The sequence below is a fragment of the Trachemys scripta genome, chromosome 2 (genome assembly GCF_013100865.1).
Source record: "Trachemys scripta elegans isolate TJP31775 chromosome 2, CAS_Tse_1.0, whole genome shotgun sequence".
NCBI lineage: Eukaryota > Metazoa > Chordata > Testudines > Emydidae > Trachemys > Trachemys scripta.
The window spans coordinates 202,931,562-202,954,785 of NC_048299.1; the positions used below are offsets into that span (position 1 = coordinate 202,931,562).

Below are 23,224 nucleotides of genomic sequence, written 5' to 3' on the forward strand. Positions count from 1 at the left end.
GCTGTTCCGTTTTCTCCAAGTAGTAGCCAAGTGAAATTGGCAAGATACTAATCACTTCCACAGCTGTTATTTAGAACCTTGAAGGCAGCCATGAAACTGGGGGGATGGGGTGCGGGGGGAGAGAAATCAGTTTCCCTCTGCTACTATTTGAGAACTATGAATAGTAGCAAAGTTAGTCACAAGGGAGGATGACCCTTAAATAAAATTAAAAAACACACAACCAGACTGACCTAGGGAGGGTAGATGAACAGAGACAAACCACCCTTTGTAACAGTCAAAAGGCCATGAGGTGAAAGAAGGCTTAGAGCAGCAAAGACCCCTCCTGCCCCAACAAGCGGCAGGAAGCTTTACGGTGGGAAAGCAGAAGCAAAACCTTCTTTCTCCTTCTGGGAGTCCAGCAGCTGTTGGATCTCCCAATATATTAGATCCCGGGTTCTCAAGGGGTTATCAATCTAACAAATTTTCTCATGTTTCACAATGAGACATCACAGGATGAAACTTGTGAGTGGTGGTGGAGTGGAAACTGCCCTCCCCATATTGCTAGATGGAAAAACAAAGTTGAAAACCACCATATTAGACAATTAATAGGGGGTTGATACAAAGAGGGAGACTGTAAACAGGATTCAGGGACTGGCTTCTAGCACCTTGCCTTTCTTATCAGGGGTGGATTTCTCATCAAGACTGTTGAATGGACCTTGTTGTTTGCTTTCCCTCTCCCTTTTTCCAGTCTGCTTCTGGCTAGCAGAATTAGCCCTGTAACTAGGAGAAATCTGGTAATGTTTTTCAAAGCTTGGCCTAACTCCTTCAGAAGATAGAGAGAAAAAAAAAAATACATGAATGAGCGACCAAGTGTGTGCATGTGTGCGGGAACACAAGACAAGCTTCTGGGATAGAGTGTTTCATCATGATATTTGCCTCTTCAACTAGACTTGAGATGGACTAAAATATTTGCTTTGAACGTAGTTTAGATTCTTTTAAAGGAGGACAACTTTTCATACAAACTAAAGAAAGCATCAGAATGAAAACAAACAGTCTCAGTTAATTGCAAGAAGAGGTTCTATAATAATAAATAATAATAAATAATAATAATAAAAAAAATCTTTAATCATAAAAAGGAACCAGCCACCACATGGGGAAGTAAGAGGACATCTGTGGCCATGTGGTAGCTCAACTGTGGCCTGTTCTGCCCAATTCTAAAGTGCTCTTGGGAATTACATGCTATTCAGGACACAGTGTACATCTGTCAAAGGAAATTAGATGAGCACAGCCAGGAAGCAATTTTAGAAGAATCATTTTTTCAGAGTTTAGTTGATAGCAGCAAGGGACTTAATTTATTCTCTTCCATCTCATGCATCCGCTGATTGGCCAAAGAATGTGGAAGAAAATATTTTCTTTAAAAAAAAAAATAGGACTATTACCAACCAAAAATCAGACATTGTCTACTTTCATGGACACGTCATGGTAGCAGCAGGTGCAAGCAAGATAGGAAAGAAAAAATGTGCAAACTATCTCTGAGATTTTAATTGAGAGAGATGTTCAGTATCATCCCAAGGTACATAGGGAAGGAAGAGAGAAAATGTAGCCTTACTTTTCTCCCTAACAATGAGTCTGACAAATTTTCTCATGTCTCATACAGAGGCATCACAGGATGAAGGATCTGAGCAGTGGAGGAAGATGTCTTGAGATACTGCCCTTAAAAGTTAAATCAGTCTCCCACATGAGCAATGATAACGCTGCTTAAGGGTCATGTGCAAAATGATTGGAGAACTAATGAAATGACATCAGTTTTCAAGAGTGTGTGAAAGATGAGCAATTTAAAAGGGGGAAGAGATCTTTAACAAAATCAGATCACTACCTATTTAATTTCGATGATTAACTATTGGAGAAAGTTTGTTTCAATACTGTCAACTTACATTAACCTGCAACAGTTGACAATATGTACCCTGAGTCATCGCTCCCTCCAGAAGTCGTCTAGAAAAACTAAGATGAGGAAAAGTTGACTTTTCTGATATTTCTAGAAATCAGAAAAACTAACATTTCAGGCTCTCTTTAGACATCAAAGCAGCATAAAAAGGCAAAAGGCCAATTTAAAAAAATCCTTTCAAGACACCTTTATATAGATGTTTCTATCATGGCCATCATCATAGTATACTGAATCTACCCAGAACACCAAGCCCACGTGAAGATCTGGAAGAGGGGAAACAGAAGAGCCAGTAACATGCAAGTGTGGGTTATAACAACTAGAAAGAAGAGTATGTATTCATTCAGTTCTAGATTAAATTTCCCATTGTTTGGCCAACTATAGATTTGGTTAAGCATTTTTCAACTAAAAATAAGGGAGGAAATTTCAAAGACATTCACAAAATTATTTCCCTTGTTTTCAACTCTATTTTATATGAATGTATTAAATAAAATCATCATCCCAGTTGCCACAGTATCTGTTATTCTACATTCATCTTTAGAAATGACTTGAGGAGCCACAACCAGAGTCTGAGTTCAGAAGATGAGATGTTGCTCTCACTCACTAAGAGGTGCAGGTAAAAATAGCATGCTTGGGTGCAATTTATGTAAAGCTTTTTCACAGCCATCAGCCACCTTTCTAAACACTTTGTCTTCATCATATTTAAAAATTCTAGCCTTTTTTTTTTAAACTCTCTAGCTTTTGAACTTTTTCATTGTAAATAGTTATTCCAGATTGTTTTTAAGACAGTTTCTTCTCCCTTTCACTTACATGCATATCAGTCTTATCCTAGATATGTCTAGGATAGCAAGGAAAGGAGGGCATATCAGCTGATCCAACTCTCATCATTCTTAAAGCATTTTAAAGTATTTGTTCACTTCCTCAGAAATTCCTACCTGGTCCCCCAATACCACCTGAAGCTATAGATCACCAATGTGCTAGCAGCGGTGAATGGCTACAAGACTAGTCTACAAACTGCTGTTCAAAGGATTTAATTTAATTTAATCTTTCATTTGTTCTTATATCAGTTACATTCCCAAACCTGTTTCCATTTGTCCATAAAAATGCTCTTCCACCAAGGCAAGCAAAGCATTTCAAAACCAGATATGCCTCAGTAAACTTTGTGCTGTTTGCTACAGTAACTATTCTACTACACCAGACAAGACACAGAACCTGGGGAACATCTGAGACCCAAAAATTCTTTAAGATGATTAATAGATGGATTTACTATGGACAAATTGAAACAAGTAGGAAAACAGGTATTCACAGTTGCTTTCTATCACAATCTCTACCTATCCATCCCCTTCAATTTGCCTAATGCTTTTCAGAAAAGATTTTCTAAGATAGTTGGCTGGCTGAATCCCAAACAAGAAAAGAATGAAACAAGCCCTCAATATTTGGCAATAATTGTTTAAAGAGACTGGATGGTTTCAAAGTATTAGTAATGGTATATGGATCTTTTTTAGACCACTAATTCAAACTCAGGTCAGGATTTAATGGTAGTCTAATTGCTGATTGGTACCTATATGAAATGATTAGTGGCCTCAGTTCAGTTATCCTGGAGGTCTTATCTACTTGCGTGTAGAGTACTGAAGGTAACATGTGTGATTAAAAAAACCAACCAAACAAAAAACAGACTTTATAGATTCTGTTCTGGATTTCAGACACGGACAAGTTTTGAAAGTAGCTGATTTTACAAAATACTTATCTGAAATTGTACAGTACTTCAAGCTTGTGTTTTAAACTTGAGTTGACTCAACCATACCTACTATGCCTAAGTAGAGTATGGAATGTACAGTTATAATTTTAATTATACTGTTAAAAATAGTAGTCTATTATCTAAAGTTTTAATACACTGTAATGCTATGGTCAAAGTTCCAAGATATTCCAACTCTGAATCACTGATATTAATTTAACATAGCCAATATAAAAAAAGTGAATTATAAGTCATCTGGATGGCATTCTAAAGAAGACAACGATCTCCCCAATTAGTTCTTATGCCAGATGTTGTAGCAATACCAATTATATCAAAAGCTAAATCTAACAAAACTTTAAAAATAGTGATAAATGACTATTTATCTACAAAACAATACAGAAATACAACAAGGAAGGGATAAAACTGAAGAATGTTGCTATCATGATAATCAATTTTTATAGGTGATTTATTACCATTTGCTAGGCTCCCTTAAAACAAATGTTTACCACAGATGAATATCATCTACTGTGATATTTTAAGAGTTTATTAAAAGTAATCTGAATTGCATTTGATGTACAGCAAGGAAAATAAAGCTTATTACTTTTTAAAAAGACATGAAGTTCTCTTACCACATATTTTACAGCACTTATGAATTGGTTGTGGAAGAGCAGATGTTGAGTTTCATCCTCTGGATTTGATGCCGTGTAAAGCATTCCACAAATACTACAGGAAATAGCTCCAAATCTTTTCTGTCCTGCGTCCTATTTAAAAAAAAAAAAAAAAAAATTATACACACACACAGTTGACACAACAGAAACTTTTCATAGCTAGATATGCAATTCACAAACATAAGCACATGTAGATTCTGCACTGAGGCTAAAAGGAAGTGGAGAAGGAGGAAAACAAGTAGTATACTAAATATGTAGTGACCAAAAGTCTACCCTCCAATGGCCAGCACACAAGCTGAGTTACAGCAGAGGCCATAGACTAAAGAATACATTAAGACAACTTCTCCCCCACCCAAAGTGTTAATGGTAGTTCTTCCAGGTTAGAGTTAAGACATAGTAGCTGGACCACATGGTAAGGTAAGACAATGACTTCTTTACCTACTTTGCTATCTACAGAGAGTTTAGCTATCATGTATGGGGGTGGTGGTGGGAGGGAGGATAGATTCTGTTGTTCCCTATGCTTTAACTTCTGTCTGTCCTTAGATAGTGAGCTTCTTGAGCATGGACCATCCCCTCCTGAGTGCCTGGAAAGCATCTAGCATACTATAGGCACTACCATAAAAAAAAAATAAAACCTAACAGTTATGGAAATAAGCATTAGAGGAACAGGAGGACATGTTATGTCTTGGCATTGTATTTCAAATTTCTACGGTGATAAATTAATGTTAAATATTTTCAAATTAAAATTGTCTGGCACTACTTTTCATTTCCCTTCCCCTGAAGTTTTAGGGATACAAGTCGCATTTTATATATAACAAATCATATGCAGCAGTTAAGAATATACCCCTTGCCCAGATATCTAAAGATTCTTAACTTTACCATGCTTCGTCTTGTCTTGTTTTTCCCTAACACTGTAAAAAAGTCCCATATATAAAGGAACTCTCAGTAATTTTGTTCTGACATTTAATCTTATTACTATTTTGTAATCATTTAGCACACAGACAATTCAGTATTTGTTTTGCAATTTACTGATTATACATAAGTATTATTCATTATGAAGAGTACAAAGAACTAGGAATCAACATAATTAATGCCAAATAAGGAATAAGACCTCAAGTATAGGGTCTTTGTTGATTTGAATTAAGTAATTCATATGGATGAAGATTGTTCCAAAGAACAGATGTATATTTTGAAAAGGTTGGAAACTTATCTTTGGCTAATATATATATATATATAAAGTTTTGGTTTTAAATGAATCAAACCTGTGTTTGGACTTTGTTTAAAGATAATGGACTATAAAACACACAAGGTTAAAAATGGAGTTAAGCTAGGTAGACATTACACACAATATGGAATCCAATTACCATAATATACAGTAAATAATACTACATGAGTAAAAGAGGGAATTTTCTAGGGAAAATTTTTAGTGATATGTGGGTGTTAATCTCAAAATATAATATTGCATGAATATTTACTGTGAATTTAATTTCATCTTTTAAAAAAGAAGATATATTTATAGATTTTTTTACACTATATTACTGAGAAGGTCTTTTTGCAGTATGACTAGATTTTTTCAGCCTGTTTCCCACTCCCTCTTTCAACTTTGAACAATATTTGGTTTAACTGGTCTGAAGAGAATTAGATCAACATTGAAAACTGAACTATCAGAGAAACAGTTGTAACCTCAAGCAAATCTACTGGTGAAGTCAGACCTTTAAGAATAGTTTCTTTTCTAAGGAAAAAACACATCTTAGTGTACCCTGTAAGTTACCCACTATAACCATGCTCTATTAATTCTAGTAACTTTTCACAAGTTTCACTCTGTAGCTCACAATACACACAAGAGTACTGGAGAAAGACAATAGGAGGGGGGATGGAGAAAACATGACAAGGTACATCACTGTGCTAGTGAGGTGCATAATAAGATTTTTAAGCCTCTCTTTGAAGGCACATGCATGGACCACTGCTGGAAGCAGGAAACTGGGACCTGAAGATCCATTGGTCTGTCCTCAGCATGGCAATTCTTACATTCCTATGGCATGTAATAGAGGGGAAAAGGAAGAATTCTTCAAAGAAAAAGGAAACAAATGCTGCTCCATGTGTTGGCTTTGGGCTGGAGCATCAGGGAGAGACTTGGGTTCCAAGGGTGTGAAAGTTGAGACTGATGCATTTTTTCCCCCCTAGCTCCAGGCCTCCTTTAAAGAGGTGTAGTTCAGAAGAAACTGCCGTTTTGGCCAAAGGAGTGTGCTGAATTTCAACTATTTACACACAAGGAAGGAAAAAAGGCAGTTCAGGAGGAAGGATGCATGTGATTACCTTACGACCCCACTTGAACCGAACCTAATTTTTGCTATCTTGAGGATGGAGAACATGTCCCCGATGCTCAGGGTAGGATAGGTGAGGGGGAAGTCTGCTTTGATGCTTGGAGTACACTTCAAAAAGATAAGACATGTACATTTGAAAGTCAGCTAAATATAAAGCAATTCTTATAGTTAATGTATAAACAGTACTGCAACAAGCCTTGTGAAAAGAAATCCTATTCAAATGATTGGGAAGTTAACATTTATTCAAAAAGTAAATGGTGGTACATTAACAAATTAACACCACGATGAAGTCACTAAAACATTAATGGCAAAGAAATCCTCAAGATTGCCAGTATTCTTAATTCATCCTATCTTGCCTGATACAGCTCACATGGTCTTCTATCATAGTCTCTATAAACAAGAACATAATACAGCCCAATTACATTGGACAATAATATTAGAATGTTGCTGGTCTCTGGCAGATCATTTTTTAGGATTTCATTGATGTTACTTATATGTATTCAAGTGTGTGGACAGGCATACATATGGAGATGTTAAATATTTAAAAAGCTACTAATATATGAATACTAGAGGAATGCATTAACTATTAGAAAGTGCACCAAGCCTTCTTTAAGGCTGCAGAGTGTGAAAAAGGTTTTTATTTTTTTAAACATATTCGATAACCTTATGCAGCCAATAAAGACATTAGCCTGCCAGCATAACTGAAGCACTGTTCCAAATCCACGAACTGCAGTAGACCATGCTTCAGACAAAAAATTGCTATATGAGATGGTATAGACTCTGCAGTGCAGAAGCAAGATGTGCAGGCTAAAATCAGAAGAAGGAATATAGCAGTAGGAATTAAATCTATTTGAGAGACAATAAATCTGCCAATTATTTTTAACCTATTATTACATGTTAGCACCTAACATTACTACAAATGAAAGAATAGAGAAAAAAAATTTCTTCCTTTTTTTAGCATTCGACAAAATGTCATGTTTAGGCCATAATTTCCTATGTACAGTTTTCCTTTTTTTGCATGGGTCTCACACATCAACAGCAGAGAGAACTCATAGTAATAAGCAAAAAAACACAAACACACCACATTACTATTACTGAAAGCAACACAGGAAACAATTGTTTTCAGTTAATTTACGTATTTGATAGTACCTTGCACATAGCTCTTTCACTTCTGTTACTCAACCAGTACTTCCTATTCCCATGCACTAGCATGACATTACTCTAACGCAGTGCTCTGAAGGGAGCTCACATATCCACTCTTCCCTCCAAATATGGAGTTTGCCAGTAACAGCTGCAGAGTTGTTGCAGTTTCTGGTTTGGGAACAGGATGGTGTCTCCTTTCCCCAGGATAGGCTGGCAGAGCTGGTTGGTGAGCATCCGTCACTCAACTCCTACACAGAACTGAGGAGTGACTGAAACCTTGAGGCTTGGGAGACACTGATCCTTTTTTCTCCCAGATCTATGCATGGGCCTTGCGGGCAATATGAGAGTCATTCTGTGACTTTTCAATAGGTTAAAGGGAGGAATTTGGATGTTGAGGCGTAATGCCGACCAATGTTGTTGCTGAAACAGCAGGGAAGGAAGCATGTGTCCAGAGCTAAGATAGATAGGCGAGTGCCTTAACGTTGTTTTATTATTCTTAAGATTGCCTAGTCTGCCTCCCTGAAATACACCCTTAAACAGCAGCAGAAGAGAAGAAATTCCATTTTTAAAACATTTCAAAAGGTTTTTTAGAAAAAAAATTCAAAACAAAGTTTCTGAAATTAGTTTAAACATTTTACCTGACAGCATCCCTTTAACTCATTCTTTAAATTGACAATGTCCCTCTAATCTTCTCCAAAAGCCTCTGTTGGGCTAAGCGAAGCATGAGCTGTTGAGACTTAGGAGAGAGCCAGTAATAGGGAGCATGAAGATTAGTTCTCAGTAATCTGACAGAGCAACGTGGTTCAAGACAGAGCCACAGCAGAAATTGGGTTACTTGATCTAAAGTCATTCTTCTAGGCACCTGCAAACCTACACTGACTTGAGGCAAATTGCATTCATACAACTGCAGAGAGGATAAAGACCCTAAGTCAGATAACCCCCATTTGGAAGAATGTGAGAAGTTTATATTTCTGAAACCCACTGTTTCAGTCCATTTGTAACTTCAAGACAACCAGTCATCACATTACATCAAGGTGGTCGTCACATCTAGAAGGGCTTTAATAATTCTCTCGATATTGGACATATAAAAATGTCTTACCAATTTCTCTTCTCTGAAAAGGTGCAGCTCTGCCTGATCCTCCATTTGTGAGTTAAGGAGCTCCATCTGCAAAATAGGCATTTGGTGCCTTTGTAGGAGTTGGTAGGGGCCCCTTGTCTTAAGCGCAGGGTGAAGCACTCCCCCTTTTGATTACCCTTGCTGCAGCTGCTCCAGGAGCAACACTTTGCTCAGAGAGCACAAACAGCCAGAAAAAAATGCAGGCTGTAAGGGGTGGGGAGGAAATGGAGAAAAGCAGGAAGAAGGTGCAAAGAAAATATTTATTTTTGGGTTCTTCACAAAGAATTAAAGGAGAGGAAAAAAAAAAAAAAGGACATCCTGAGCGGCCATATGTATTGCCTGAAGAGGCAGAAGCTTCTGGCAGGAAGTTGGTGGGCAGGCTTCCCTACTTGTCAAGGCATGCCCCGCTCAAAAAGGAGATGTGCAGATTTTAATGGAATTTTATTCTGTGGAATTTAGCGAAGTGATTGGGAAAACATGACTCCAAATTTCATAAATTGTTACTGCTTCAGACAAAGGGCAAAAGTTACATTTAAAAAAAATTTTCTAGAGAGTTTACTTTCTAAGTAAAAATATGGGGTCATTTCCTATTATGGAATGCTGACTTCATTGGTCATTATAAACTGTAGCAATAAACATGTAAAATAAAAAAAGATGCTAAGTGAAGTTTGAACATTATGCTCCATGGATAGTATTTACAGTATTGATTTTTTCTTATTTGTCAAAGATTGATTCTGTAAACAATAGGAATATAAACTTGAAGGAGCATGAAGGTTTATAATGGCATATAAAAGCCAGTAATTAAAACTGACCAATAACTTATCTTCAGTTTTATACTTCACTGCTTCAAGCCCATTGGTTTTTATCAACTTCATTATGGATAGCATTTTCACTTTCATCAATTTAACTCATGAATTTTTTGAGGCCAAAACATTTCACCTCTCTCATGAAGTGCCTATGTTACAAAACAGTTAAATGGGAGATTATATGGAAGTGTAATGGAAAAATAAGAAGCAAAATGAAAGCTACTTTAGTGTATAAACTTGAATAGTTTGCACTTTGCTACTATAAACAGTGATGTTGAAATGCCAGTACCGATCCTGGGGGACCCAGCCTATCCCTTGCTCCTCTGGCTCATGAAGACGTACACTGGCCACTCAACAGCACGAAGGGAAGATTCAACTACTGGCTCCGCAGATGCAGGACGACAACTGAACGTGCTTTCAGTAGACTGAAGGGGCGCTGTCGTTGTTTACTCTCAAGATTGATCTCAGTGAGAAAAATATCCCAGTGGTTATAGCCGCCTGCTGTGTCCATCTGTGAAGCAAAGGGGGAAAAGTTGCCCCCGGAGTGGACGGCAGAGGTGTTGCAGCTTTCGGCTGAGTTTGAACAATCAGACACCAGGACTATCAGAAGAGCTTAACATGGAGCTATACAGAGGCTTTGAAAGAGCACTTTAACAGCAAGCCACAGTAATGCACTGTGATGTGCTGTGCTCTACCTGGCCCTGCAGTCTGGGGGCTTTTAGGAATTGTGTGGCGCACATCTATGAATGTGACACAGATACCTACTAATTTTGTGATGCTTGCTGTACATTTATGATTATTACACTGTTTATCACTGATCTTATGAGTTGTGTCAAAGCTTACAATCATGAGAAGCTGGGTGCTTTCAGTATCGCCAGCCATTCTGCAGCATATGCTGGGAACTAATGAAGAAATTATTTTCCAAACAAAGAGTAACAAAAAACACTTCCATAAAGTTCTTTTCAAGTTAAAAGCAAATCCATAAACTTCTTGTGGTTTTAATGTAACAGAGCTTAACAAAGGGGAAGCAACATTCATGTCCATTTTAGCAATATAGACATCAATTGTGCCTCTCACAGGTCAGTGTATGTGAAGCTGTGGTTGTCCTTAATGGCCTCCAGTGGGGAGTAGTAGAATTAGTGATGTGGCCCCTGATGCCACATAGAATGTAGAGAGGGAATGTAGGGAGGTGCTATACTGCATTTCTCCACAGACTGCAAAGGGAGGCAACCCCAGGATTGTTGAACCTATAGATCCGCAAGAGTGTGCTGCATCTGTGTTTGCGGCCCAAAAAGGCCCATTATGTCTTCGTGCATCTCCCTCTGGGCCTGGCACTTGTCTGGTCTCTCCTTCTCTATATAGTCTGCAATATTCATCCTCCAGGCCCTTTGTTCATTATCTGATACAGCACTGGCTTGCATGATCTTGCTGAACAGGTCAACCCAAGTTCTCTGCTTTCTCTTCCTTATCTGGCTCAAGCATTATGTAGGTGTGGAGGGGGAACCGCTCAAGGCTGCAATGGCAGCAGCTACAGAGAAAACAGAGGTACCATTGTCAGTATACTCACAATGGAAAGCAAAGTTAAGATTCAGAACTCCCTTCCCTTGCTCCCCAAAAGTTTTAAACAATACATGCTTGCTGACACTTTTGCTTCAGAGTGCTTGTGCACAGTACCACTCTCTCAGCTCCAGCCATGGTGAGTATGGCCTGCTAAGAGTGAGGGAAATGAGGAAGGGATTGCGCAGTTGCATGGAACTATGAGTGATGGGCAATGGCACTGAATACTGGCACCATTTTCCACAGTGGTGGCGATTTCAGCAGATCTCTCACTCCTGAGGGTAACAAGGCACAGAGAGCACAGCTGCTGTTGGCAACCCGAAGCCACCTGGGCCTGTCCACCACTAGCTTATTTACTGCAATGGAGACTGCCAAAATTATTACCAACTGGTGTGGGAAGCTAGCCTACCATGAAGGAAGAAATAAGGCTGCCATCCCTAAAAAGCTTTAGGAGAGGATTGCTGAGCACCTCCATGAAAATTTCATTGAGAGCTCTCAAGAGGATTCAAGGGACACCTCTGAGAGTATAAACAAACTGCTCTGCACGGCCCCCCCTACCTAACTCTACAGGGGAACGAAAAGCATAACACTCTACCTCTCTTTGTTGTACCAATACTTCTAGTACAAGTAAATTAATAAAAAGTCAAATCGCTGTGTTCTCTTAAGCTAGAAGCACCATAACCGTAATGGAAAATAAATTTATATACTTACCCAAGGTTCTTTCCCCTGCATTGGGCTTGCATGTGCTTAACTGCCAAAACTGACTGGGCTGTGGTGGAGTCTCAAACAGCTCCTGGCTCATGGCATAGCTGGACCCCCCCAGTTGCACGTCCTCCATTCTCTTCCACCTTCCCCTCGTCCTCGCTGTTCATGCCAGGGGCCTGTGCCCCAGGCTCCTTGGAGATATCCATGGTGGTGGTGGTGGAGTCTCCACCACGTATGGCATGCAGCTCTTTATAAAAAGTGGCAGGTCTGCAGCTTGGCATCAGATCAATTGTTTGCCTCCCTGGCCTTCTGCTACACCTGCCACAGTTCCTTCGCTTTCACACAGCACTGCTGCTGATCCCTGTTGTACCTCTGCTCGTGAATCATCTGTGAAATCTGCAGATGTCCACACTTCTATGGCTGGTCTGTAGCTGTTTTTGCACAGCCTCTTCTCCCCACAGGCCCAGGAAAACCAATGTCTCTTGTCTACTCCAAGCTGCAGTTCATCTGGAGCATGTAGCCAATATGGTCAGCTAGGCAGTTGCACACAAGAATTGAGAGCTGCTAGGTGTGCTTGCCAAACTGGACAATCAGGAAAAGGCATTTCAAAAATTTGCAGGACTTGGAGTGGGGTCAATGAGCCTTCTGGTCTCCAAGACCCCAGGACAGGAGTTCACAACTGTGACCTGAGCAGTCAGTGTCAGACATTGTGAGACAGCTGCTGGAGGACTGTTAGGGTTGACACAGGTAGTGCAGTATCTACATTTGTGCTGTGCCAACCTCAAACACATTGACCATGGCTCAATGCTGCTTTTGGAGGTGGTTTTACTATGTTGGCATTGAGGATATCGGTATAAAAATCTTAAAAAGCAAATTCTTGCTTATGTTACAAAAACACCTTATTTTATTAAAATTGAAGACAAAAAAAGCTCCCTATGCAGTTTAAATTTTGCGGTCCTATCAACATGGAAGAAGAATTAACGAGACATCAATTTCATTTTCAGGTTCTCATGTACTTGCATTTAGAATGGCCATAGTGTGTCAGACCAGTGGTCCATCTAGCCCAGTATCCCGTCTTCCAACAGTGGCCAGTGCCAGATGCTTCAGAGGAAACATACAGAACAGGCAATCATGGAGTCATGTCATCCCACTGTCCCATGTCATCCACTCCCAGCTTCTGGCAAACAGAGGCTAGGGACACGCAGAGCATGGGGTTCCATCCATGACCATCTTGGTTAATAGCCACTGATGGACTTATCCTTCATTAATTTACCTAATTCTTTTTTGAACTCCATTAAAAATCTAGGATGCAAATACAGCAAGGGAGTATTTGTTTAAAACTTTCTAAGGAAGGGGATGGAACATTTCTACTCATCGTAAGTTTAATTACAAACAAACAAACAAACAAACAACAAAAAACACTTAATTTTGCATAAATGTGGGAGCTCATTTAACCAGCAACAATGTCCACTGAATATGTAAGATTTTAGAAGTTATTTAAGGTCTGACTTCCTATATCATAGTTCAGAATATCTCAGACTGGACTGTTATATTAGTGTGAACACAACAATAATCAGGGACTTAAATTCTAACCCAGTCTATACAACCTTGGGCAAGTCACTGAATCTTGCTACATTACTTTCCATGGTCTGTAAAACAGAGATCGTACTGACCTGAAAGTTGCTACAAGGATTTAATGTATGTAAAAAAACATAAAAAGATTCTTCCTCCAAAGTATATTTCTGAGTGTGTGTGCACACATAGTATTAGGTTTTCACTGCTCTTTTAAGTTTGTTTTGTAACCTTCATAAAAAGAGGAAAAATGATCTTGTTAAGGCACTCAGAAGATCTAGGCTCTGCCAGACTTCCTGTGTAACTTTGGGCAAGACATTTAATCTTTCAGTGCCTCAGTTTTACATCAATAAAATGAGAATAATAGTTGTGATGTGAGGAATAATTAATGGTTAGGCATGCTCAGACACTAGTGACATGCACCATAAAAAAAAAAAATTGAAAAAAAATCAGTACAAGTATTCAGTATTAGAACAACTTCAAGTTGTAAAAGATTTTTATATTGAGAGAGAACAAACTGTCATTTAAAAGCAAACATTGCAAGACCATTTTTAATGCCTTTTGCCGACAAATTGAGCTTGTTATACATTTTATACTCACATGTAATACAAAAGGTATTCAGTACATATATACACTATAAGGAGATAATATACGAACATATTATGGACTAAATTCTTGTTAAACAGATAATATAAAACTGCATATGGGGGAAAACTGTTTTACCCATAACATTCCCTCCAAATACTGAACAGAATGGTAGAATTTATAAGAATATTTGATAAGGTTTATATCATACCTCAGTCCCAAGGACTCTGGCATTGTACAAACAGAATGAAAAAGGGTCATAAAATGCACAAATGTAAAGCCAAAATACTAACATGGTCACCGCTACAGTAAAGAAGTGGTAATTAATGTTGTGCTTAAAGGTCCTAACATCTTACAACAGAGAACACCTCTGAAAGATGAGAGGTTTTTTTGGCAAGTTAGAAGAGATGGGGTAGAGAGATAGGGATAAATGTGATCCTCTTGAGCATCTATCTCAAACCATAGGAGCCACCATAGGAATAACTTTCTTACCACTGATAAGAACAAAACTCCTAAAAAATTGGATGTTTAATGTTTTAATTAAGTAGTGAATGGGTCTGAGCAGCAATTTGAACTATGTTGTTTACAATAAGAGTATAATAAAATGCTGCTCCTAACAGCATGCCAGAAAGTCTAAGAGATGTAAAATATGTTTTCAGCCAATATTTACAAGATAATTACTATATATTATATGTTTGCAAACAGTTTTAAATGGGCTCTGTACACACTATACAGCAAATACTCATTTACACATTTCTTTAAAAGACTAAATATCTGGAAATAGTTAGTCAAAAAATAACATTGCCAATTATGAACTTCAAAAAACAAGATTTTTTTCTAAAATGTAATGCAATTGCCACTCTTTCAACTGGTTCTAGTTTCACATTTTATAAAAAAAAGCTAACTTGGCAGAGTAATCTTCTGTGCACCTAGATTGAAGGCTTTAGTCAGTTTTTGCAGACAGTGATTTATAGCTTGTGTCCTGTCTCATATACACTATTATTTGATTAAAGTGAACTACAGGTATAACAACTATATCCTTCATTGATAAACAGGGACTGGGTTAAAATGTTAAGAGTTGTATACAATTAATATTTTGGAGATTGTGTTATTTTGTTAAAACTGACAGTGTCACGCTCGACTTTTAAACCGGCAGAAATACACATTAAAATAAAACACAATGAACTAGTCTCAGATGTAAATTTGTTTTCTCACGCATTTTGATGAAGACCCTTATCCTTTTTTCCTCCCTCTAAAATTACTACACTAGATACTACATAACTAAGACTTTTCCTTTTTGTTGTGGCACTGAACAAACCACTCTTTTTAAAAAAAAATTGAAAATGAGAAAAATAAGCCAGTCAATTACAAAAAGTATTGGTTTATGATCCGTGAAGATCATAGCTATTTTTTCCTTACAAAGAACCTATATCAAAGACCGATCAAATCCTATTATTGTACAACCAAAAGTTGGGTTTTAAGGCCCCCATTCAGCCCTGCTGAAGTAAAGGGGATTATTTGTATGTTTAAAATTAGGCACCTGAGACCTAAACAGGCAATAATTGAGAATGTTGCAAGTAAGTGTTAGATATCACATTTCTGAACAGTTTAATATTCTGGCATTTCTGAACATATATATATTTATCTTGTAATCCCACCCAAAGAGGCAAATTTCATGCTTTAGGAAAGAGAGAGACTTCAGGCTCGTGTCCTTATTATATGTTTTTAGCAGATTAAGGACTCTCATGCCTATCTATTTCTTAGTAATTTTTTAATATTACAAAAGTGCGGGTAGTGGTAATGTCTGCTTTAACAGGTTCAATTTTTTAATTGGTTCTGCTGCAGTGTTGTGAGGTCCTTTAAACTAGGACAATTTGTGTGCTTTTGCCCCACTTGACATTTTGAAATTCTTTGGTTGAATAGTTTTTGCTCCACTTTTTCTTTAGTAGAAATAGCTATTTGTACTTTAGTTTAACAATTTATTTTTAATTATTTAAATATGCCTCTCGCTGTATCCGTTATTGATGGAGCTAGCTCATCAATGATTTGTGGAAAAGTTCTTTCCCTATCGTTAGTTTTAATCAGTGCCTTAGAAAAAATATCCATATATCATTACATAAGTGTAATGCATTCATATGTAACCTCACACAGAAAAATCTGCCAGATACACTCGCTTATCCCCACTAGTCAGATTCTATAATTTGCATAAACTGAGGATTAGTTTATATGCAAAGGCAAATTTATTTCTCTTCCTTTCCACTTTCCTTTATAAATAAAGCTCCTCTTTGTATTTGAGAAAGCAAATAAAGCCTATTTAAAACAAAACTGAAATGTTGGAAGACTCAGTTTAAACAATATGGATTCTACAACAATCAGTCCAGCATCACTTTTTAATGCCAACAATTGAATGAAAGTGAGAAATGGTTAGTGATTACGAAATTACAGAAACAACACTATGTAAGGATAACTACATTTAAGATAAGTTCATAACATTTAAAAGGTAGGACAGCTCATTCAAAAATATTTACTGTAGAGGTTATGTTAACATTTCAAAATGCAGGCTTATGACACATAAGTTTGAGAAATACACAGATGGCAACATTAAAAGGAAAGTACTTACTATGATCAGCTGTTTGTCATCTTTTTCTGCTTCTCTTAATTTTTGAATATGCTGCTCTGATGACAGAAAGCTACTGCCCCTTGATGCTAATGAATGGTTTGGCAAAGGGACCCTTTAAACAAACATATTTTCTGTCAATAAGGCCCTTCTGACTAGGTATTTTCAAAAATACAACTATAAATGTAAATCCATTTTAAATAAATTTAAATTTCAAAACAAGGACTAAAAGCATACATGTTTTAGTTTACAATTTTGATATATTCAAACTATAGCCAAGATGATCAACCAAAAAAGTGCACCACTTGTGAGTATCATAAATTATAAACTATGTAGCTAGTGGGAAGAAATAATTATGAATGACTGGACAATTTACTTATCACATAACATAACGATGCAATGTAGTATAGACATAGTGGTCAATTTCATCTACAATTCATATATATCTCAAAAGTCAGTTACAGTAATTTTCCCTCTGACTTTCACTTCACAGACAAATTATTGTCAGAGTTAGTAGCGGTCCAATATCACCAGGAGAGGAGCAGAACAGTTTCTGTCTAGACCACACCATTCCAGTCCCTTACGGAAGATAATTCCTTCCCCCACACCTTTGAAAAGGACCTGTGCACAGGCTATGTATACACATCCTGTGGCTTTTCTTCTCTCATAAAATGTTTTTAAAAGGGACTTTCCCACTGCATGGAGAAGAGAAGCCAACTTGGCACTGCCTACCTCAGAGACAGATCAAAAGTTCTTCCTAAAAGTTCGCTAAAAGTTCTTCCTGCTCCAACTTTCCTGTTAGTTGTGTTATTTGAGGGAAGTAGAAAAGGGATTGTTACCAACCAACACTTCCCCACAGAGCTCTAGAGAACTTTTTCCAAAAGGAGGAGACAGCAGGAGAATTTAGAATGAGAGGCTCCTAGAGGTCATTAATCTCTCTCACACAATAAAAAAAAAAGACACCACAAGCACCTCTATTTGGCAATTACTAATCCTAACTTTTTTGCAAAGCGGCGATCAGACAGAGCAACATAGTTCTTATTAACAAGATGCTAATAGTTGCCAGAGTCTGTTGCAGTAGATGAATTATAAGCTTTTACATACGTTGAAATTTTTGCTCTACAAGTTATATCTAAAGAAGTGTTGGCATGCCAGACTTAAGACATGAATTCATGTCTCTTTCATTTGAGTCACCATTTCTTCTGACTCGTTAATTACTGGAAATAATTATGGATTAAAGAGTGATCTTTCCTATTACATCTTTTCTCCTTGGGCCTGCAGTGAAATTATACCACATGTGACATTTTTATGTCAATCAGGTCTCAAATAGGATTAGAGGAGCAGTATCTGGGACATGTGTTAAGAAAGCACTTATGAAAACAAAATATCTAAAATAGCAAAGGGAGCACAAATTTATTAGCTAAGAAGTCTTTTTTCAAGCTTGCAACAATATGAACATTTTCCATTTCCAGACAGAAAACTTAGCTTAGGTGAAGTTGAAGATAAGACCACACTCACATCAGCAACTAAGAGCAACAATCTTTATAAAACTCTCTAAACTAAACAAAAGCAAAAAAAATTCAAGATTAAATCTGCAAGAAACTCAAACATTTAGAAGTATTCAGTTTAGATATTTAAACTTACATCTGCCCATCTTTTTATGGCTTTTTTGACAGTGGTGTTATTTTTGGATCAAGAAAATTTTCTAAAAGTTAAGAAGTCCTCAATCTCTGGGTTAATTTTGAAAAGCCACTGTATTTGTCTAGCTTGTAGGTGAAGACTGAAAATCTGAATTACAGAGCAGTGCTTTATAACTGGTTTCATATCTCCATTGTGAACATTATACTTTACGTCTAATGACACTAAGATCACTGGTTAGGGATATGGAATAATAGTGTCCATTACTTTGACTCTGTACATTGCCATTTGACACTCTTAATGAGGTCTGATTAGACAAATAATATTGAAAACAATCAGGAGAGTGCGTATGACAGAGTGGCCAGAACTGGCACAGCCATTATATCATTAAAAGTGAAGCATTCTACTTTGTGTGGTTGCAAATGAGGAAAAAAAGTTATGGATAAGGCAGCCAGAATTTCTGATTTTCTCAGGGCCTCACTGTGCAACTAGATTTAAGGTAGATTGGGGCACAAAGCTCAGTGTGGAGGGGTTGGGGGACCACAAAAAACCTAAAACATCTCCATTAAAAAGTGTATTGACTATTACAAGATTTTTGTAACTGAAAAACTACAGGAACCTTCCTCCTCTGAATAGGTGAACCTCATAAACTTAACTTTAGTCATCATCTATTTTAGAGTCTCAGGTTAGGATCTGGCAAAAAGCAATGCAAAATGTTAAGTATTTTTTAGCTCTGCTAATTACCACTTTTTCAAAAAAAGGTGCAACTCACATTGCAGCCAGGCTGTATGATAATTTTTTCACCAAAGCTGAAGTTAGTGCTTTTTCCACTGACAACCTCCTTTGGTAAACTGGATTACACAGAACTCGGTCTCTTATGGAAAGGATGAGACACCGATTTCCATGTTAAAAAAAAAAAAATGGTCGTATAATGGCAACTTTACCTAAGGAGGGGCTACTGTCATTCCATAAATTTAATAAAGAATAAAAAGGTACTATACCTCTTCTCACTAGTCTCAGATGTCTGATTTGTGAATAAAGTGCGCACCAACTGCTTGGGAGCCGAACCTGCAGTTAATCAGGTTAATAATGTCATTTCATTATAAAATTTCTCTTAATAGAAAAAGCAAACTTGGCAAAACACGTTAACTTCACTACAGCAAAGAGATATGCAAGACCATGTTAAACACACTATACTTTATCTGTAAAAAAAATAAATAAATAAAATCATGTAATGAAATGGTGCAAATTTCATGCAGGAGTCACATATTTCTCCACACTAAATATTTAAACTTACCTTACATGAAAATTACACATATCCACTGTTGCTGAACATGATTCTCTCGCTCAATAGCCAGGGAGGAGCAGCAGACTTAATCTGAATTTTAGTTTCAACCCGCTCATGCTGACGTCAATTGGGTACTACTGTGTACAGCAGCAGAGCCATAAATACGATCTCTGACTTGCTCAGTAGTAGGGTAGGGGAAAGAGAGACAGTTAGGAAATGCAATAAGGGGGGAGGGAAGAGAGGGAGGGGAGAGAAGAGAGAATATTTTTCTTAACCCCCAGCAACAGTAAAGGATCCTAACAATACTGTTACTGCATGTGACACTTCAAAAAGCTGGAGCTGCACTGAAAAGAAGAATGGCACAAGTGTCATCTTTTAGTAAACGGCTAGACCTGCTGATGAAACATTGCATAGGACATCACAAGGCCAGGCACTATCACAAGGAGATGGAGAGAAGGCAAGAGCATGGCATGCCATCAGAGAGGAGTAAGAGATGTATCAGTGATCTAATAAGGATACTTATTGTTTAGGATGGAGTTTGGTTCTTTGCTTCTTGAACCATGAGAGGCAAGGGGGAGATTTTCACATTACACTGACCAAGACTTGACAACTGGAACAGTGCTGACAGGTTCCTGAGAGAGGTGAATGCAGCCCTCTTCAGATAGATGAACGGTTGCAAATTTGTGGGAATTTGATGGAGAAGGGGAGGTAAAAAGTAGTAACTCTAGTTCCTCCTTGAGAAGGGATGCATACAAATAAGTGAAGAGGGTGAGAGAAGAGATGTATACTGTTAGAAATAAGGCAGTGGTAAACAAAAGATATGGATAAAAATCTTTGAGTGTAAGGGAACCAGGGGTGGGGGGCAGGAGAAAAGAGCAAAAATGAGAAAACTGAAGATTCATTGTTTAATTTGTCAAGAAGAATGTAGTAAGGAGAACTGTACAAGTTGCCAATTCACTTAACATTTCTTATCAGATGGAACATCCACAGAGTTTACTCAACTCCATGCTCCAGACTGGAAAACATTCACTAGCCCAGAGTGAAAAGTAAGCTTTCCTGGGCAAGAGCCATCAATCACTACAGAATCCAAACAAATTTAGAAAGTTTCTAACCCTGATGTTTTTGAAGATGGTGTTCCAATATCAAACTAAGATGAAACCAATGCAGTGCTTCTTCCTAAGAGGGCAGGACAACTCCACACCTCTGCTGCTGCTCAGCTCTTCCACAAGAAGAGGCAGAGGAAAGACTGACAAAGTATGGTTTTCTTTGTAGTCTTGTTCTCCTCATCTCTGGATGGGTCATTGTGCAAGCATCCACTATCTGCAGAAACTGCTTGCATCCATGTAATCACTTTGCAGTGTACGTCAGGGATGCCAACCAAGGGCCTTTCCCTTGTTGAACTCAGTGCATGCCCATTCTCTTTCCCACCGACTTTGTGGACTGCAAACAGATGGCACTGGTGTTGCCACTGCCCAACACAAAGCTTCATTTAACCCATTAATGGGGGTTTCAAGGCAATTTTCCTTCTAGTTAGGCTGCCCTCCCAGACTGAAGAAAGTCACCTGCTCTGAGCAGTCCAGTTTTTTTTTTTTTTTAAGTTGCCAGATAACCTTTCTCACCACTACTTTTGGCAAAAAGTTGTCATTGTCATTTTTCAGATCCCAGCAGACAGAAATAAAATTAACAAGTCCCGTCAGTTTCATTCTACTGCAATGTGGGAAAGCTATGGAGGGAGACAGGCACTAAGGAAGGGGAGTCTAAATATGGAGTCTGGAGGAAGGGCAGAGCATTATAAACACCGCCCTTATATCAGCCAAAAGGTGGAGCACAGGGTAGAATAGTGGACAGTCCCTCTCCTCAGCACATCAGCCCAGAGGAAGGGAGGGTGTAGACTGAGAACCCTCACCCTTTTAGCAACCAGAAGACTCAGATACAAAAGGAGAACACAGAGAATGCAGCTCCTCTTCCAGCAGCCAGAGAAGACGGAGTTTCAAGTTTATCAGACATCTACTAGCCAGAAGCTGACAGGAAAGATGGAACCATTGAATAGAGTCCAGGGATCAGCATCCTAGAAGAAATTCAAGCACCCTTCCTTTTCTCACCTGCTGCAGGGGAGCAAGGCTTTTCACCTGAGCATTGCCCCACTTTTTGTATCAGTCCACGATCAGGTGAATAAGTCTCCTTACTATTAGGAACCTGGTAAAAATTCCAAGTCCTGTGTGTAGATGTGCAGATGAAGGGAGAGTGGGAGAGAAAGAATGGGTGATGAGATAAGGAGAATGATATTGAAAGAGTATATGGAGAAGTAGTTAAAAGAAAGTAGAGAATACATAGAAGGGGATAAAAAAAAAAAAAAAGAGAGAGAAAACAGACACCAATGACAACTCACAAGCCATGATCAGTTACTGGAAAAAAAAGAGTTGAGTGAAGACAGGAAGGAAAAGAAGGTAAAAACAAAAAGCAAAGGATGAAATAAGTCAAGTTGGTAGACGAGTACTCAACATCTGATTTTACTGACATTCATTATATATTATATCTGAGTAATATTTTTTGGTATTCAACTGGTTCTTGTAACTGGCCAAATACTATTCTAATATATTTGATTAATTCCACCAATAATAATCTAATATAGCCCAAAAAATTAGGCATCAACAAGTGCTGTTGGTATATTACTTTTAAACTGAGTACATAACTTTTATTCTTTTAAATTACTGGGGAATGTGGCTCTGGAGAGCATGGTTGCCAGATACCATATTTTTCACCTTGATAATAGTTCTAGGACTACAAGGTAAGTTTTCATGCCCTGCTGACACCAATAAATTTTGTAACCTTCCTATTTGAAAAGGAAGAAGAGGATTCCTTCATCACCACCATTAACAGACCTCTCAGAGTGCACAGAATTTACAGTTTAGAGAGTTTTTACCTTGAGATTCATTCTCTATCTCCATTTTGGCTTGCTTAGGTGGTGGTGCTGTTGCTGTAGTACTTTTCACTGGAGTGCTTTCTGGACTTGTATCCAAATGCAAGCTAAAACTCTGAACAACACAATAGAACAGATGATAGATCAAAGTCAAACTGCTCCATCTCTCTCTCTAAGTTCTGTCCCCATTTCATTAATTAAATATTTTATGAGTAAAACCATTATTGAGTTCCTACAAGATCAGTTTAACACTTTTCCCAGTTCTCTTTAAGACTTTGCTTAATGAACTGATAAGCAACCCCATGTATATATCTGTGGCACTATCTGATGTAGGAAAATGTTGTTACATTACACATTCAGTGCATATGAATGCTTATTTGGAAAGAATATGGTTATTACATGTACTCCTGTGTTCTTAGAACATTACATTTAAACAAACCTAATCATGAGCATAAGTAGTACTTTGTCCTCCCATTCCCCTTAATGTACATTTTCAGCAAAACATAGTTATGGTATTTTAAATTAATCAGCCATGACATTTTGATTTGTTGTGCTATGCACTTGAGTTATTGGAGGAGAATTTTATTTTTTTAAAACTATTGCCCTTAGTATTACATAACAGATTTGT

General features: G+C 37.8%; 1 protein-coding gene across 8 annotated transcripts in view; it reads right to left on the reverse strand.

Annotated features, from left to right (window-relative positions):
- ESCO1 (establishment of sister chromatid cohesion N-acetyltransferase 1) overlaps positions 1-23,224 on the reverse strand; it is a 52,603-nt gene that overhangs the window by 22,852 nt on the left and 6,527 nt on the right. For 4 of the 8 annotated variants that reach the window (XR_004644710.1, XM_034762747.1, XM_034762748.1 and 1 more), the window contains 5 exons: positions 22,600-22,711; positions 19,390-19,456; positions 16,754-16,865; positions 8,891-8,956; positions 4,286-4,417 (listed from right to left, as the gene is read on the reverse strand). Coding sequence is in view for 5 of the 8 variants with exons in the window: in XM_034762747.1 (XP_034618638.1) it covers positions 4,286-4,417; positions 8,891-8,956; positions 16,754-16,865; positions 19,390-19,456; positions 22,600-22,711 (489 nt within the window). In the remaining 3 variants the exon portion in view is untranslated. Of the gene's footprint in view, positions 1-4,285; positions 4,418-6,640; positions 6,757-8,890; positions 8,957-16,753; positions 16,866-19,389; positions 19,457-22,599; positions 22,712-23,224 lie in introns of all 8 variants that reach the window. The other 4 variants (XR_004644711.1, XM_034762750.1, XR_004644712.1 and 1 more) reach the window with 3 other exon arrangements.